Source organism: Dasypus novemcinctus, chromosome 16 (genome assembly GCF_030445035.2).
Source record: "Dasypus novemcinctus isolate mDasNov1 chromosome 16, mDasNov1.1.hap2, whole genome shotgun sequence".
NCBI classification, from domain to species: Eukaryota; Metazoa; Chordata; class Mammalia; order Cingulata; family Dasypodidae; genus Dasypus; species Dasypus novemcinctus.
In genome coordinates, this window is record NC_080688.1 from 66,373,244 (window position 1) to 66,390,730 (window position 17,487).

At 40.9% G+C, this 17,487-nt stretch overlaps 1 protein-coding gene across 1 annotated transcript in view; it reads right to left on the minus strand.

Moving 5' to 3' along the window:
• MYO5B (myosin VB) overlaps nt 1-17,487 on the minus strand; it is a 373,786-nt gene that overhangs the window by 198,366 nt on the left and 157,933 nt on the right. The window contains exon 4 of the mRNA XM_058277683.2: nt 15,878-16,022. Coding sequence (XP_058133666.1) covers nt 15,878-16,022 — 145 coding nt within the window. The remainder of the gene's footprint in view (nt 1-15,877; nt 16,023-17,487) is intronic.

Here is a 17,487-nt window from a genome sequence, read left to right on the forward strand (position 1 = left end):
TCCCCCAAGGCAACCTTAGGACACTTGATCGATGATCCATGAAATCTTTATAGACTTGCCTATTCTGTACATTGCATATAAATAGAATCACAATAAGTGGTCGTTTGTGATTGGTTTCCTTCACTTAGTGTAATGTTTTCAAGGTCTGTCCAGGTTGTAGCATGTATTAGTACTGCGATCCTTTTTACAGCCAAATAATATGCCATTATGTGGAGGTACCACATTGTTTATCCACTCAGCAGTGGATGGGCATGTGGGTGCTCTCCATCTTCCAGCTTTAGAGAACAATGCTGCCACAACTATTCATGTACACAGAGTATCGTGTGGACACAGGTTTTCATTTGTCTTGGGTTAAATGTTTTATAGGTATAATAGCTTCATGAATTTTCTTCAAGGGTAGGTGCTGAAAATCTCTTTTTGCTTTGAGCCTGTCAAAATCTGTTGTATCAAAAGACATGGCAGGGCATACTATTGAGAAACAATTCCAATCACTTTACTCCCCAAACAGTCCATGCTTGGTACTTTGTTTAAGCAGCCAAGATGGACTATGAAACCCTGATTTCTGAGGTGTTTTATCTGACAAATGGAAAAGCAGTCTGTGTGATAACCCTGCTTGCAATATTATACTTTATTTGTTTAAAGGAAGAATAATGTGAAAACATGTTACATTTCAGGGCCATTTACTCTCTACTTGGGAGAGATAACAAATGAAATACATATACATACAGTCACAAGAGACCCCAAAATAAAATCCAACTTACATTTGAAAAAGGACATTTTTCCACATACTTTAAAATATACTATTATCAAGTGCTTGGTAGAGGGAGTCTAACCTATTACATAACACAAAATTGCAGAAGCCACAATTTCTCTTACTATGCTTCCTTTACAATTTTTTTTTTAAAGGTAGCCTAAATGGTTCTTTTTAAACTACAAATGAGAAAGCACAAACTCCTCAGTGATTAAGTCTGCCACCTTTCTTTCTTTCAGTTTGGTTGAAGAATCTACCATACCTGTCCTTCTCAAGCTAGACACCCGAATGTTCCATGAAACTATCTTCTACTTTGGCTAGCTCCCTCGTCAACACTAACTCAGCTGTTCTGTGGTCTATAGTCACACAGAGCCCACACAGAGCATTCAGGTAGTCATTTCTTTTAAAACTCACCTCACACACTAATTCACCTGTGATATTAGTAATTGATCTGTTTGTAATTCACCTATAATTGATCTGATGTTCACCTTGACAAAGGCTCAAGGTCTTCCTCCGTTCCTGTCAAGACATACACACTGAGAAGAACGAGGATCTGCTCCTGGTCCGAGGATTTTGCCTTTCTACTGAAGTTAATAGTAGGAGAAGCACTGGGCTGGGAGTCTGGCCTCGGAGTCTCAACACAAATTCAATGCAGGGCATAGCAAATCCCACTTCCTCCCAGATATCCTCCCTGTAAAATAAAGGAGTGGACCCAAAAAATGTAAGGATCCTTCCAGATATGTCTCTGATTCTATCACTTCCTCTTGCATGGTCTCTCTATCCTGTGACAGGTAGGTCACCTGGGTGAGGTGCTTAGTCTGGGGCCACAGACTAGGGGAGGGGTGACATGTCCACAAGGACACCGCAGCAGTGACTGTGTCTTCAGGAACACCACATTGTAGCTCACCATGTTCATCTGCCACAGGTTCCTTAGGAAAAAACTGCAGCTTCAGCACCCCCATTCCCTGCCATGTGTCCTGAGAGAAAGAGTCAACTCACTACCCAACACACACACACCTTTGCACCAACTGTGCATTACCTTGCAGCATGCACGGCACGTCTATGTCCACACTTTCTTCTCCCCAAATTTAAGAACCTTACTCCTATCCTAGGGGTTGGCTGAAGAGCACTACCTTATGAGAAATATTGAATCCCCATTTCATTCACCAAACACTTCAGAGTCTACCATGTGCTGTGATTACAGGGACTCTTAGCAATAGGGGGAAAAGGCCTGGAAAGTTCCATTACTTCCTGCCAACACATTCACCAACCTTCTAGCATCAGCACCTAGCTTTTCTCCTTGTCGTAATTAACAAGAGGGGAATCCTACCTTCTTTTGGAGGTCATTTTGTCATTTGAGCTCTCCATGTCAAGTAACCCACTCTTGTCAGTTCTCCCCTTTCTGACTCTCATATCCTGTAGGCAGTCACTCCCTCCCAACTGGTTCCGTTCCATCAACATTTTTTTTAACTTTTGTTTATTTTTACATTTATTTTTATTGTCTTTTTTAAAAAAAGATACATAGATCACACAAAATGTTACATTAAAAAAATATAAGAGGTTCCCATATATCCCACTCCCCACCCAACCCCACTCCTCTCAAATCAACAACCTCTTTCATTAGGGTGGCACATTCACTACATTTGATGAATACATTTTGGAGCACTGCTGCACCGCACAGATTATAGTTTACACTGTAGTTTATACTCTCCTCCAGTCCATTCAGTGGGTCATAGCAGGATATATAATGTCCTGCATCTGCCCCTGCAATATAATTCAGGACAACTCCAAGTCCCGAAAATGCCCCATCAGCATTTAAATACACTGAAATCTTTTCATACACACTCTCTCCCTCTCACCCCCTCCTCAGCGGCAACGTAGAAGACGGACTTGGGAGTAAAAAGAAACACAGGCAAGGCAAAATCAAGAGGCTGCAGCAGAGACCCAAGTGATAGTATGAGGCCCTGAACTCTAGCAACGGTAGTGGAAATTGGAGGCAACAGAAGTGAGATGCATTTTGGAGGTGTGATAAACATGACATTTTCTCACTCAAATAATATGTATATTTTAATAGTCTGTGACTCAGAGCTGAGAAAAAAGTAATATTTTAAACCAAGTGATCAGCCAGGGAGATGGCTATTTTTAGGCAGGAGAATCTCTGGACAACCATCTAATTAATGTCACAGAGTTGCTTCTCTACTCAGAATTTAAACAGGTGTGCTTATCTCCTTTAAAGCCCAGGCCATCACTGTAGCCCAAATTTTATAGCCAGTATTTGCCCACACATACACAGATGGGGCTCATCAAGTGTGCAAAGAGAGACTAAGAATAGGAACAGTGAATATATGTCTGAAATTCATGGCTGGCTCTGCAGTCACAGTACATAAATGGGAATTTACCAAGCATGAATTATCATCTGCACAGTGATCATCCAGAGGAGCAATCCAGGTACCAAAGAGCAGGTACCGCCATTTCAGATGGAACAATTAGTGCAAACCATACACCAAGGTTCTCCAGATTCAACAGAGACACAGAAGAGGTAGAACAGAACAGCAGGAGCCCTGCAGTGGGAGGCAGGTGAAGTGTGTCAAGGCGTAAGTTCCACCACTCCTGAGCCTGGTCAAGCCATCTACTTTCTCAGGACCTCAGTTCTCAACAGGGGATATGATAAAAGCTGTCCTCCCAAACTCCTAGAGTTATGGTGAGGGTCTATGGTGTAAGGCAGAGAAAAGCACTCTGCAAACTAAGGGAAAGCATAAAGGTGAGCTTTATGAAGAAGGTAAAAGATTATTTCAGATCTTTCCAGTGATGCACTTGTGCCTGATGGGAAGCAATTCTTAGATATACAGCACTGTCCTCCACATTGCAGGTTGTTCAGTATCCCTAGTCAAGGCCCAATAAATGCATAGGACCTCACCCATCCTCCCCATTAGTGCCAAACAAAAAGATCTTACATTTCCAACTGCCCCAGGGAGGAGGCACCACCCCCAGGTAAAGTTCATTTACTGGCCCAGACCTCTACACCCAGACGGCTCATCTTCTACCAGATCTTTAAAGGTTAATGTTCCTCAGGTAAGGAAGAAAATAATGGGAATCTTCCCTTTCCTCAACCATCTCCCCTCTGGAGGACTGACCTCATCCATTCCCAAGGCTTACAGTACCTTCTATCAGCTAAGAAGACCTCTCAACTCTATCACATCACATGATGGGGGTAGGTGGGGAGTAGGTGTCTAAAATGTTAATAGGTCCTATATTAGTCAGTCAAAGAAGTGCTGATGTAAAGGACCAGAACTTTATTGGCTTTTATAAAGGGTATTTATTTGGGGTACAAGCTTACCAGGCCCTAAAGAGTCCAACTCAAGGTGTCATAAGAGGTACTTTCTCACCTAAAGTCTGTTGCCACATGTTGACGCAAGATGGTGGGTGACTTCTGCAAGGGTTCAGCCTTCCTTCCTCAAGGCTCTGTGGTCCCAGCTTCCTGCTCTCTCAGGTGCAGGCTGACACAAAGCTAATCTCTCTCCCAGGGGCTAGGGGCTAGTTTCTTTCTGGGCTTTCTCAGCTATTCAGGGCTCTGGTCTCTTCAGCTGCAAACTATCAGGTGAATGGCTTGGCTCTCTCCCCTGGACTCCAGCATCAGAAATTAAACTCTGTGTTCTCCTTCTCCATGTATTTACTTACATGTGAGAGAGTGTTTTACTCCCACCAAGGGGGTGGAGACGCAACCCTGCATGCCCTAATGATGTGATAAAAAAAAAAAAAGGCTTAATCTTGATTTAATAAAGTAAAAGTGAAATCTCTGAATCTAATATAATCTGATATGCCCAGAGGAACAGACCAGTTTACAAACACAATCCAATATCTATTTTTGGAATTCATAAACACTATCAAACTGCTATAGATGCCCCCAAAAATCTTCATTTTCAGCCTGCCCAGAATGTCTGCTTCTTCCCCCCACTCCCCTCTTCCTTCTGGTCTCAGCAGATGGGACTTCCATCTACCCAGTTTCACAGGCCAGAAACCCAGTAGTCATCCTTTCAAGGAAGGCAGTGTACCAAAATGATTAAGCGCAAAGGGTATGGAGTTGGGGTTTCTGGCATATATCATCTTTGCCAACTGCCAGCTCTGTGCCTGAGGCAAGATGCTTAGCTTCTCTGTGGTTCCTCTACCAAGTTTATAAAATTAGATAGTATACAATGATGATTAAATAAAGGCCACACATCACTTGTGAACGTTCCCTATCATTCATGTCAACAAAAAGGGGAAATATTTTAAAAATACATTAATACACTGTTCTCTCTTGCACTCCTTTCACTTGACATTTCCCTTTCCTCAATTCAGGGTATGAAGTTGTCTCAGGAGGACTAGGAAGGCAAAGTGCCAAAGTTCAGTTTTGACTATCAAAATGAGACTTCTGAATTCCTACCATGATAACTGTCCTGAAAACCCACTGTTACTGAGAAAGGAACTTTTAAGTGTGCTAAACTCCCATTCAGATATCAAGAGCAGGCCTGGGAGATGTGCACATCATTAACACTATAAAGCACGGGCAGGGAGAATTCTGAAAGTGAGGTGAAGGAATTCCCACCTATCAGAGAGAACCAGGAGAGGAAGAGGCGGGAAGGGGTGCCACGGGGCCAAAGGAAATATGCTTTAAAAAAATACAGACGATTTGGTTCCACCCGACTTTGATTCAGTAGGGAAAGGGAATGCTTCTTCACAATTCTGAAGTGATGGTGTTCGGGAGAACCTTTACTTACTCCTTCCAGAGAAGGCCAACCTGAGTCAGGTACTGGAACTCAATTCTTATTATCTTCATGACAAAGGACCTCACCAAGGCTCTTTTTTATTTAGGCAACAACACTGTCCACTGGTTCACTGTTGTACACATATGTCCTAAAACAACCCAAGGGCTACATAAAAAAGAACAGGCTCCTCCACACAGTATAGAAAGAGGACACTAATAGGACCGTGGTCACATGCTCTCCTATGTCTCCCACAGTTGGGATGGGTTTGCACTGAGCCAGTCACACACTCTCACCTTCTTCCCATCAAGGCACATTGACAGAAACCACAGCAGGTGGCTGGGGGGGGGGGCAAGTTTTCCTCTGTGCAACACTACTCCACAAAGATGATTATATCTGCAGTTTCAGGCACTTCCCTAGACACTAAGCTAGTCTTCTACTTTGAACATGTGCCCCTATCAATAAGGAAAACTGTGAGCATGCTCCACCAAAATATTGGTTTATAAATTATTTTCTGTACTACTATACTAGTATATTGTGCATGTTATAAAACATACACACAAATATTTTAAATCTTAAAAGGTTATGAAAAAAAAGACAGAGGTCCTAGTATTTCCTTGCAATGAGTCACCTTTAAAAACCTGATGTACCCCAGCAGTCTGCAGACCACTCTAACCAACTGATCCCCACCACCACAAGCACAAAGAGACCACCTCTCACATCTGGCCATCATAAGAAGCCACTTTCTGGCCTGCGCCACATGCTCAGCTAGTAGAATCTGGCAGGCTGCCTTTCAAGCAACTACTAAAGCAATCAAGTAACAGTTTGTTTAAATCTATTTAAATGGGACAGCCACAACCATACTGCACTTGATCCCATATTTTCTCTAATCAGATTGGTAACCACCTAGGAATGTGCATAGTATAATCACAAACACAAACCTACTTGAAAAAGAGAAGTCCAAAAGAACTTTGCTGATCACATGGAATTGATCAAACTGAAAGTACCATCAATTCTCTAAGGGTGACTTACAAAGAGAATCCTACAACTTTGAATTCTCCTTCCAACACCTCTTTCTTTTGGACACTGAAATAACAATGACAGATACTAAATATTATTTCTCATCAGTATTATGGTCACCATTGTTATATATCTGACATTTATTGAATAATTACACTGTGCCAGAAATCATTCTCAACATTTTTCATTTATCAACTCATTTAATTCTAACAATCTTATAAGTTAGATACCATATTTATTCTTTTTTTACAGATGCAGTGACTGGTGCAGGAAGAGGTTAACTTAAGCAATTTTCCCAAAGTCACAGTTTTGAGGAATGTTTTAGTTTGTTTTTTTTGTTGGTTGGTTCGTTTTTTAATAACAGGCAGTCTGTGCCTGGACACAGAACTCTTACTCCAAGTCTTCCTTTCCTACTAAACTTGGGTAGCTGGCAGACAAGATTTATAGCCCGTCTTTCTTCTGAGATGTAAATGCAGACATGTAGTTTAAAAAGAAAAGGAAAGACTGGTTAACATGGTGTGAAAGACATTACTATGGTGTAAATAGAAATGCCATTTCGTCCTGCTGGGTTTCACATTTTATTAGCTTTTATCGCTGAAAATTATTTCAGACACCTAGAAAAACTAAATCTCATTCACAAGACACCACTATTATTAATTCCAAAAGAAACCCATGTGGGGTGACAGATTTGACTTTGAAAACAGAAAAGGATGTAACAGGATCAGTGTACAGTAACTGCCAGAGCTCATGTTCATGGGCACTACCCAGTGACATTCTCTCTGCTTTGCATGCCAAATACTTGAACTTGCTCATTCTTAACAATAATAGAAGGTAAGTGCACATGTACTTCCTCTTGATTAAGGAAAGAGAGGCACCTTAATGAAGGAGCTTAGCCAGGGTGAAACACAGGAAGTGGTAAGCTGGCCCCTAACTGGGGTCTGTGCTGGCCTACCTTCTCAGAAACAAAGGCACTCTAAGAACAAGTCACTTCTAACCATCCCATGGACATGGATCTTAGCAAGATGTAACAATACAGGTAAGTACCTATGTTATTATTTCTTCTGGATTATTAGTAACTGGAGAAAGAAGTGCTCTTAGTATGCTATAGAAATCCATCCATATCAACATTTTAATAATAAAAAAAAAAAAGAGACAAAAGATTGTTAAACATGGACGTGCATCAAGATAAGGAGAGCTAGTACATTAGATGCATAAATCAGATTTAAATATATATATATATCCTGACTAGAATAATGGAACACAAGTACAAAGGTGAAATTTAATAAGGATAGCTGCAGAATCCTGTCCAGCGTGTAAAGAATTCACTGTACAAGTATAGGGTGAGAGCAACTATTCAAAGCAGTTTGAATTTATAGTGAGAGAAAGCAGATCAGTGTTACCTAGGGATGAGGATGGAGAGATGGATTTCAAAGGGGCATAAGGAAATTATAGGAGTTATGGAAATATTCATTATCTTAATTGTGGAGATGGTTTCACAGAGATACACATTTCAAAATCTAATAAATTGGACACTTCAAATATATGTAGTTTATTTTCAGTCAATTAAATCTCACTGAAATTGTAATAAATGTTCTTGCATGTATATGTGGGCAGAGAGGGAGAAGAGAAATTAAGCTGTTAGCAAACTATTAAAAGTCAACAATATGAAATGGCTGCCAATAGTACATACAATCATAGGCTCCACTAACAAAACTTCTGGATAAGAAGCAAGTCTCCTCCTCATTCAGCTGATTGCATCCCGTAACCCCTGATACCAGAGAAAGATTGGAGGGTGTCCAAGGCAGACCAGAAGGGCAGAGGGTCTGAAAACCATGGCCCATAAGCAATGGTCATGGGGGGCAGGGTGCTCGGCGCAGAGCAGGAGAGACAAGGACACACAACAGCCGGGGCTGCCATGTGTAAGTAAATGCCCACTGTCCTGCACAGCTGCACAGGACAGTACTCAGACCCGGGAGTGAAAGGAAATGGAGACTGAGTGCTGTGTAAAGGAGACATTCCTGGCAATGAAAGCTGTTAAAAAGGGAAGAAATGTGAGAGGTTGGGAGTTCCCTGTGTGGGGAATGCTCCAGCGTCCCAAAGGACCACCCGCTGGAACACAGTTATCAGGTAGTCCACGGGACATAACCAAGTTCTACCAGCTGATTCTCCTTCCTAAGGTTCTGATTCCCCAGGTAAAATGAAGAAAGAAAAGGAATAAGCTGATGTATCTTTTAGCTCTATAGGACAACCTCATAAAGCATGTTGGGCACGTAGCAGTTTGATATTATTGATGAATTCCAAAAAGAAATATTGGATTATGTTTGTAAACTGATCTTTTCCTCTGGGCATATTAGATTATATTGGATTACAGGTTTACTTGATTAAGTAATTATGTAAATCTCTTGTGCCAATAGGGAGTTAAGTCTGTGGGGACTCACAAATAAAAGACATGGCAAAGGACAGAGTTAAGGGTTTTTCATGTTGGAGTTTAATGCTGAAGCCTTAAGCTGGAGCCCCAGAAAGTAAGCCCACAGAAGAAAGAGAAGCAAGACCTTGGAAGGGAGGAACCCAGGAAGCCTGAACCCGCACAGACATCAGCAGCATCTTGCTCCAACACGTGAAAATAGACTTTGGTGAGGGAAGTAACTTATGCTTTATGGCCTGGTATCTGTAAGCTCCAACCCCAAATAAATACACTTTATAAAGACCAACCAATTTCTGGTATTTTGCATCAGCACCCCTTTGGCTGACTAATACAGGTACACTGTAAATATGTAAATATTAGTAACAATTATGACCTCTGCAGGGTCACAGAAGTTAGAAACTGCCCAGTCCTTTTTTTTTTCCTGTATTTTAAAAGGAGATGACAAAATACCCTTATTATCAATTTCTTTTAAAATAAAGTCTTAATTAACCATGTTCACTGCATACTTAAGTAAACTGTCATCTATACTCAGAAAAATAAACAATATAACTTGATATTTAAACACCATATGTAGAAACATAAACAAGAATACAATCTAAGCGATTATAAAGGATCTAAATGATGCTACAGCCCTTCGTGCTGCAGCATCCTGGAGGGAAATCGGTGTTGGCTAGCATGGCTGGGCAAGAATCAGCGCAGAGGTGAGCAGGGAAGAAGAGGTATGGTAAGAACAGGGCAGTGGAGAGTGCACCCTGGGACGGAATCTGAACAAAGTGGAACTACACAGGACATGTTTAGAAAATGAGCTAATGTCAGGGAAGAAGCTAAGTTCAGAAAACGAGCTAATGCCAGGGAAGAAATTAAACACTGTTCCTGTGTTCAGGCATCTTGAGTAGCTCCCATTATCTTGTCCTCATGCAACCTAAAACCAGTCCTGATTAATCACTGGGAAAGAAAAACTAAACTTTATCCAAAAATCTATACGGGCTCTTTGCTTTGACAAGAGAAAGGGCTGACTGAAGTCATGGCTTCAGATTTTACTGTAAAACATTAGTAAGTCAATGCTCCCTAATTACTGACCTCCCCAGTGATGACTGTTGTACTCACCAACAGCTGAGAGTCGTCTGTGAGCTTTAATATCCACACCCCGTATCTGTACAGAGCTCAGCAGCTTTCCAAGGTTGTGACTTTTCACTGGATCTAAGTTCCTCTCTGAGACAGGTCCGATGTTCTCCTCAGAGGGTGAGGACACCAAAACCACAGAGGCCACAGAGTAAGGGAGAAGCAGGATTACCAGGGACAGACCCTGGATCTTCCTGTTCAGCAAACAACCACAGAAAAACAAAATGTGGCTCTGCTCTTATCAAAACAATGACGTTCTCTCATTGAAAACATGAGGCTCAATCAGAAAGTACATCCCACTCCCCAACCTCCCCAATCCATACAACCACCCAGAACAACAAACCCATTAAGTCATAAACTAAGGAAGAAACTGCCATCATTTTAGTTAAAACTTGGGGAAGTATGTATGTGGATCACCTATCTAAGAATCTTTTAAAAAATTAGTTTCCTAAAGATCCAAGTTCCACACTTCAGCCTAGACAAGATTCTAGAACATTGTGAGTCCATTCTCATTCATCCCAGAGTATCCTACCCCAATACCTAGGAAGATGAAGTTGTCAATTCCTTTTTTTCCCCCCTTCTGGAGATGGAGAATGCTTAGCTTCCTCATTTCCTCTCCCTCATGTAGCACATTTCCACAATCAGGCATTGCTTTCATTGCCCACTAAGCAGCCAATGTGCTCAACTTTGGGTTATTACTGGCAACAGAGAACCACCTCTCATTTCCACTCATACCATCATCCTTAAACCCTCTTCCCACTGCTTGGCAAAATGGAATGTCTTTAGTTTTGGGGTTTTGTTTTGTTTTTGGGGGAGGGTAATAGATACCTTTTGTGCATGAACAATCATTTCCATACTGCTCCCTTGTAAGCCCTTCAAATTCTCTACAGTCTTTTTACTTGTTAGGACCCAGACCAGGCAGGATACCCTCTCCTGAGAGTCCAACCAAGGTTTACAAATCAGAATCCCCTTTGCCTTTGAACGTAGGCTTTGACTCTCACCGAGCACCTCCATCTCCAGGATGCAATGAGAGTCCATTTTCACTCATCAGGCCTCATGCCAGTGTTCCTACCTGCATGCCAGCTCCCCAGGATCCAACAACAGCAAACCCATCTTTCATTGTTAGTCATAGCTTGGCAACCCAACAGAGACAGATGGGGAATGTGGGTACTCAGTTACCTTGGATACCTGAGCAAATAAATTTGGTTTGCAATGTCTCTCCTCTTTCAGAAAAACAATAAAATACAAATAGCTTAAAAAAAGAATCAGACCCAGCTAGCCCAATAAGATGGCCCATTCTCATCAACAAGGATAAAAAATACACCAAAAATGCTTGCCTCAACTGTTGAGTCTTAGATCTTTACACAACACTGAGAGAAAAGATCTATCTATTCTGAAGATATGAATATAAAATATGAGGACCCATGGCTTCTGGCCTTCTGTGGGTCCCTATTCTGTTCTTAAGACTGGACTCAGTTACTATTTTCATGACCTTGGAGAACTGTCCCACATCCTTAAGGCTCTTTCCTCAGATGCATCATGGGAATAGTATAATGTGATAGTTGTGAGAATTAAATGTTTTAATGTGGTGATTATTTCTATACTTTGAGTACCAAGCATATGCCATGGGGAAAAGAGCTGATGATAGAGAAGTAGAAAATAACACTGTACCTACATAGTCTCACACTTGTTAATTCTTTGCATTTCACTCATTTTTTACAGGTCATTTACAACAAAGCTGTTTCCAAAACAATCATCCTTGGAAATAGTATGGGAATATGGAAAAGTAAAAGACTGTTATGGAATAAGGCCAGAGAAAAATTCTTCTTTGAACATCCCTTGTATCATATTATCTTCTCAATCAATAACCTCTAAAATTCTCTATTGCTCTAGGCCAGCATTTCCCAAAGAGTGTCCTATACAGAACACTAGTCCCTTGAGATAATCCTCAAAAACAGTTTTGTGTCTAAACATGGTTTGGAAATCCAGCATAGCGCAACCAACTTGGGAGGCTCAGAATAATGCATATCAATATAAAAGCTCTGCGAAGTCCTGCCTTAAAAAATGCTGTTGAATTTAGTTAATTCAGGGTTTCCCAAATTCATCTGACCACCTACATACCTCCTGTTGACATACTTTACTACCAAAGTTCACCCCAGCCTTCAATGGCCCCCACGATCTAGCCCCACCCTTCCTCTAACTTTGCAGTGTTCAGCATTTATGGTGACCAGTAAGGATCTTCTCAAATAATTGATATTTTATAAATGTTAATCAATACAATTTTATATAGGAGCAGAGGTTTGTTTTGAGGTAGGTAAAAAATACAAAGAGGGGTTTTAAAAAAAAAAACAAAAAGAGAATTTGTAAAAGTGTTTAAAACTTCATGAAACTTAGGATCTCTCTATTTTATTGAGCAATTCACAAGTTAGGTAGCACCCCATTCAGAATGAAGGGAGCTCAGCTGAGAGAAGAGAAGGGGGAACCTCACATAGGGCAACTACAGAAGCAAGTGAGGAAATGTTCTGATATGCTGACTTAAGTTTCCATTTTACATGGGGGGTGGAGCTTACCAAGTGAGGAACAGATATACATACATTAGCATGGTATGCTGTTCATTGATAAGCTAGGGAAAGGGTCTAGGACTGGAAGGGAGGAGTAGAAGAAAAGAACTAAGCAGGGATTATCAAGTTCCCTTTCTCATGTTCTTACACAGTGAAAAGAATTCATAAATTTAATATTCCTTACTATTTTAACCTTTTTCTTCTCTGTGAATTTCCATTACTCTCAAATCTAGAATCCTTGACTATAAGAGGGACAGGTGCAGTAAGCCAATCCTCTTTTCTTACTGCAGTCTCCTTTTCCTCTGCCAGAAGTCTCAGGATGGGGCTAAAGGTCTGTAATTATCCACACACACCCTTTATTTTTGATAGAGTCCCCCTGCCTACTCAAAGCATCAAGTGTTGAAGAGGCAAGTCAAGGAAGAAAATCTTGTCTCCAGTGAGTCAAGAGACAGATAGCTAAGTCCAAGACCAACCTAATCATAGTCTCAAAGACTGGAAGCCATTAACTTTACCTTCTTTACCTCCTTTATGCCACCCAGCTAATAAGGAGGCTTGGATTCAAAGCACATTGTGCCAGGCCACAGCTACTTGAATCACATAGCAATTATTTCAATGACTGCTCATGAGCCAGGAAGGGCACAATATATAGTCCAGTACAATGGAATGAAGGTGTTTTATCATTTGGAAACTGACAGAGAATGCCTATACTGGCAATACAGCAAAAACCTACCCTGTATCTGCCCAATGAGTCACCTTTCTCCATGATTAAGACAGATTCTTCTGGGGCTTCTAATGCACCTCTCAGATCAATTACATAAACTGAGCTATTGCAAACTGAACTAATTCAAAAATAGCTCTCTCCTGTGGCCACATGTGCTGGTCTTATACTTCCAATGCAGGTTCATGATCTAAAATTGCCAAAGAATTTCAGCAAAATTATTTGGATACTCCTTGGGACTCAGCGGGTAAAATGAGTATAAAACTTAAGACCTGAAAGAAAATCCTTAAGGATGCAATTTCTGGTCCAACTTTAACAATATATCCCTAATCATCAAATTCACTGCCCTAGGCATGTTAGTATCACTAACCACCCTCAACTCCACAAACAAGTGAAATAACCCAAATGTAGAATAGCCATGGACCCAGCTTTAGGCATGCAAGAGAAAAATGGAAGTATCTGGTCATGTATATCTATAGTGTGGATAAAGCTAGAGGCAAGAAAATTTTCAAACCTATAGTGGAATCTCAAGAAGCCTTTGATAAAGAACAGCAACTTCTGATACAGCTAAGTGCAATAACTCAGGGAGGAGAAAGGATGAATTAATCAAATATTAATGTAATTCCATCTATGAAGGAGCAAATTTTAAAGTTGTCAAAAAAGTTGTCAAAAAAGTTGTCAAAAAAAACAACAACATCCACCTTCTGTTTTAGAACCATATAGAAATCATCCTATAAAGAAAAAGGAGGGTGGTCATTATCTTCACATGAAGCAAGGACTCAGCTTAAGTGACTTCCCCAATTCTTAGAAACCTGCCACACCCCAGGCCTCCCTCCACTGTCCCACACACATGACCTTCACTCTCCTCCACTTAACCTTGGACAGTAAGTCACAAGCAGAGCTGCATGCTGGGCAACACACTAAAGCTCATTCTTTTCTCCACAGCATCTGTCCCTGAACCACACTTCCAGTGAGGATGTGAGTTAACAATAAGATGTCAAGGCTAAGTGACTCCTAGTTAAACCCTAGTAGCAGATTAATATAGTATATGGTATTTCTTAAGGCATTAGAAAGGTCAAAGTTTTCAATCTATTGGTTCCACCGTCTCTTACCACATTTAGGAGAAATAAAATGGTTTATAGATCAGTCTATTTATTAAATTTCCCAGCTCCACAACCAGAGATACTTAGGAATACAGTCACTGTAGAACTATATTGAAGCAGACTTTTTATATACTAATCTCTATTGCTAGCAATAAAACATTATAAATCAGTAAGGAAGCATATAAAACAGTCTTCCCTCATGGAAACTTTCTTTGGGTTCAGAATTATATTCTGAAGCTGACTGAAGCACAAACCACCTTAAATGGGATTCTCCTTTCAAAAATATTCACTCCCTCATTAACGCAGCCTGAACAGTCCCCACAAAAAAATTGGGCACTCTAGAGAGGAGGCAGGAAAGACTGACTGAAGGGATCCGGCATTGTTCTATTAACTGGGATATGTATTTCCTCTAAAACATTGGTGAAACTATCTTTCCTACATTATGCCTGAACAGTTCAAGACCATCACCATGAAGTTTGTGATGAAAGATTCTGTACCAATTTTTCAGAGCTAGAAAAAAATGCAAAAATGAGGAAATTTACTTAAGTGCCTAAACAGAACTTCGAGCCCAAACTAAAACCCAAAATCACTGTGAACAAATGCTAATTTAAATTTCCTCTATTTTTTAAAAATATTTTTTATCTCTCTCTGCTTCCCCGCCCCCCCCCTCCAGTTATCTGCTCTCCATGTCTATTCACTGTGTGCTCCTCCGTGTCCACTTGTGTCAGTGGCACCCAAAATCTGTGTTTCGTTTTTGTTCTGTTATCTTGCCACGTCAGCTCTCCATGTGTACGGCACCACTCCTGGGCAGGCTGCACTTCTTTCACGCTGGGCAGCTCTCCTTACGGGGCATACTCATTGTGCATGGGGTTCCCCTACACGGGGGACATCCCTGCATGGCATGGCACTTCTTGCACACATCGGCACCACGCACGGGGCAGTTCATCACATGGATCAGGAGGCCCTGGGTTTGAACCTTGGACCTCCCATGTGGCAGGCAGACACCCTATCCGTTGGGCCAAATCTGCTTCTCTAAATTTTCTATTTCTGTTCCAAATGTTTAGCATCTCAAGAAATTGTCAAGGAATACTAGTTACTTCAAAAGGGGCATTCAGTGAGAGTATCTACAGATCAGCCTGGGGAAAATGAATGGAGATGCTATAAAATGAATTCCATTACCGGGAAGGGAGAAAAAAGGGCCAAAAAGGAAATCAAGGAGAAAATAAATGCAATAGAGTCTAAGGAACCAGTGGTCGCCAAGCTCAGGTTCAGGTCCACAGGAGAAAGAAAACTTGGACTGGTTCTGTTCCCAAGAAGTGTCCTCTATCCCACTCTCACCAGTCTACCACTGAGCATCCATAGCAGTGGGAGACAGAACCTCCCCCTTCTGCCCGTGGGCTGCCCATGAGAACTTCCGGGCTAAGGTTATTCTTACCTGGCCATCTGCTTGTAGGCTTCTTCCGCCACGGCAAAGATATGGGGGTCCATGTCTCCCATATTTTGGCCGCTGTAGGCATAGATGACATCTTGTCCATAGATTGGCAGTTGTTCATAGGGGTTAATGGCAACAAGCACGATACCTGCAAACATACAATGCAGTCAGGTTCTGCTAGTGCAATGGCCCCCTGGCATCAGCCTCAAGGCCCCCTGCTCACATACGTTAAAACTAAAGAATGAAGAGCAACAGAATGAGTAGTAATCAATCACAACTAAATCAAGATGTATCTGTGTACTTACCAAGCACAGTGCCAGGCCTAGTAGAGAAAGTAATTAGAAAGACACAGGCCAGCTCAAAAAAGTGAGTTAATAACAGATATGGACAACATATTGCAAGACCAGAGAGAAAAAGATACTTAACTGCCAACGGGTGTTAGAAAAGCTTAAATAAAATCCATTTCAGAATTAACATCTGGGAGAGGGAATATTAACTTCTTCATTTGTATATGGGTTATCTTAACTAAAATACAAATAACTTGTCAACAGAGAGTACAATTTATACTTAAAGTCAAATCTAGGCTCAAGCAATTACTAACTGTGTGACCTGGGCAAATAACTTAACCTCTTAGTGCTTCAGTTTCCTCTACTGTACCTTGGGAATACATGGGTTGTCCTGAAGATATAATGATTAATATAAAGAGAACAGTTAGACCAGTGCCTTGCATAGAAAGCATGTGTTTGACTTTTAAAAATTATATTGCATACCATATCTTTTTATTATATTTTATATCCCATGAAAGGATACATTGTAGTGAGAGACTTGGTAAACACATGTTGACTGAGGAATCATGAAATTCTAAAGGGTTTCAGATCTTGTGTGTATGTGTGTGTATGGATAAGGTACGTTATTCTTGAGAATGTAAAAAGGAGAAAAATCAAATTTAATCTTCAAGACAAGACAGAAACTCATGCTTTTTCTTTCACATAAGACCACATCCTGGATCTTGGAAGACCCACTGACTGAGATCCAAAATCGACAAGCTCTTCCAGTCATTTGAGGAAGAGGTGGCAAGAATGGAAAGGACCCGTCATGACGGGAAGTCTCTTACATCATGTTCCCCTCTCGTGTCTGAAAAAGGATACAGGAAAGCTGAGGTGGAAAAAAGTAGATTATTCTAATTAAAGCGGGAAGGGGCTGGGGAGGAAAGAGACCCCTAACGAGCCCTCTTCCTTTCCCAGTTTGCTGGAGTGAAAAATAAGGCCTCACCCTGAGAAATGCCACTAATAAAACTAATCACTTGGAGATTCAATTTTAAAACACAGCCTCACATGTTTTACTGGTTATTAGGGAGTTCTGTAAAATCAATTCATGTAGTGGTTAATTCAAATTTTGACATCACACCCTGTAGTCACAAATTTTCCTAATGTGTTCTGGCACCCTCCAGACCAGAAAGGAGTGCTTCTTTGCAGACTTAGAATTCTATGGAACATCAGTCATCACTCTGAACAGCTGAAGGTAGAAGAGACAAAAATGCATTTGGAAAAATATGTACAGACTCCAGGACTTCTCAGAGGAAATTTCTTAAAAAAAAATAAAAACAAATAAAA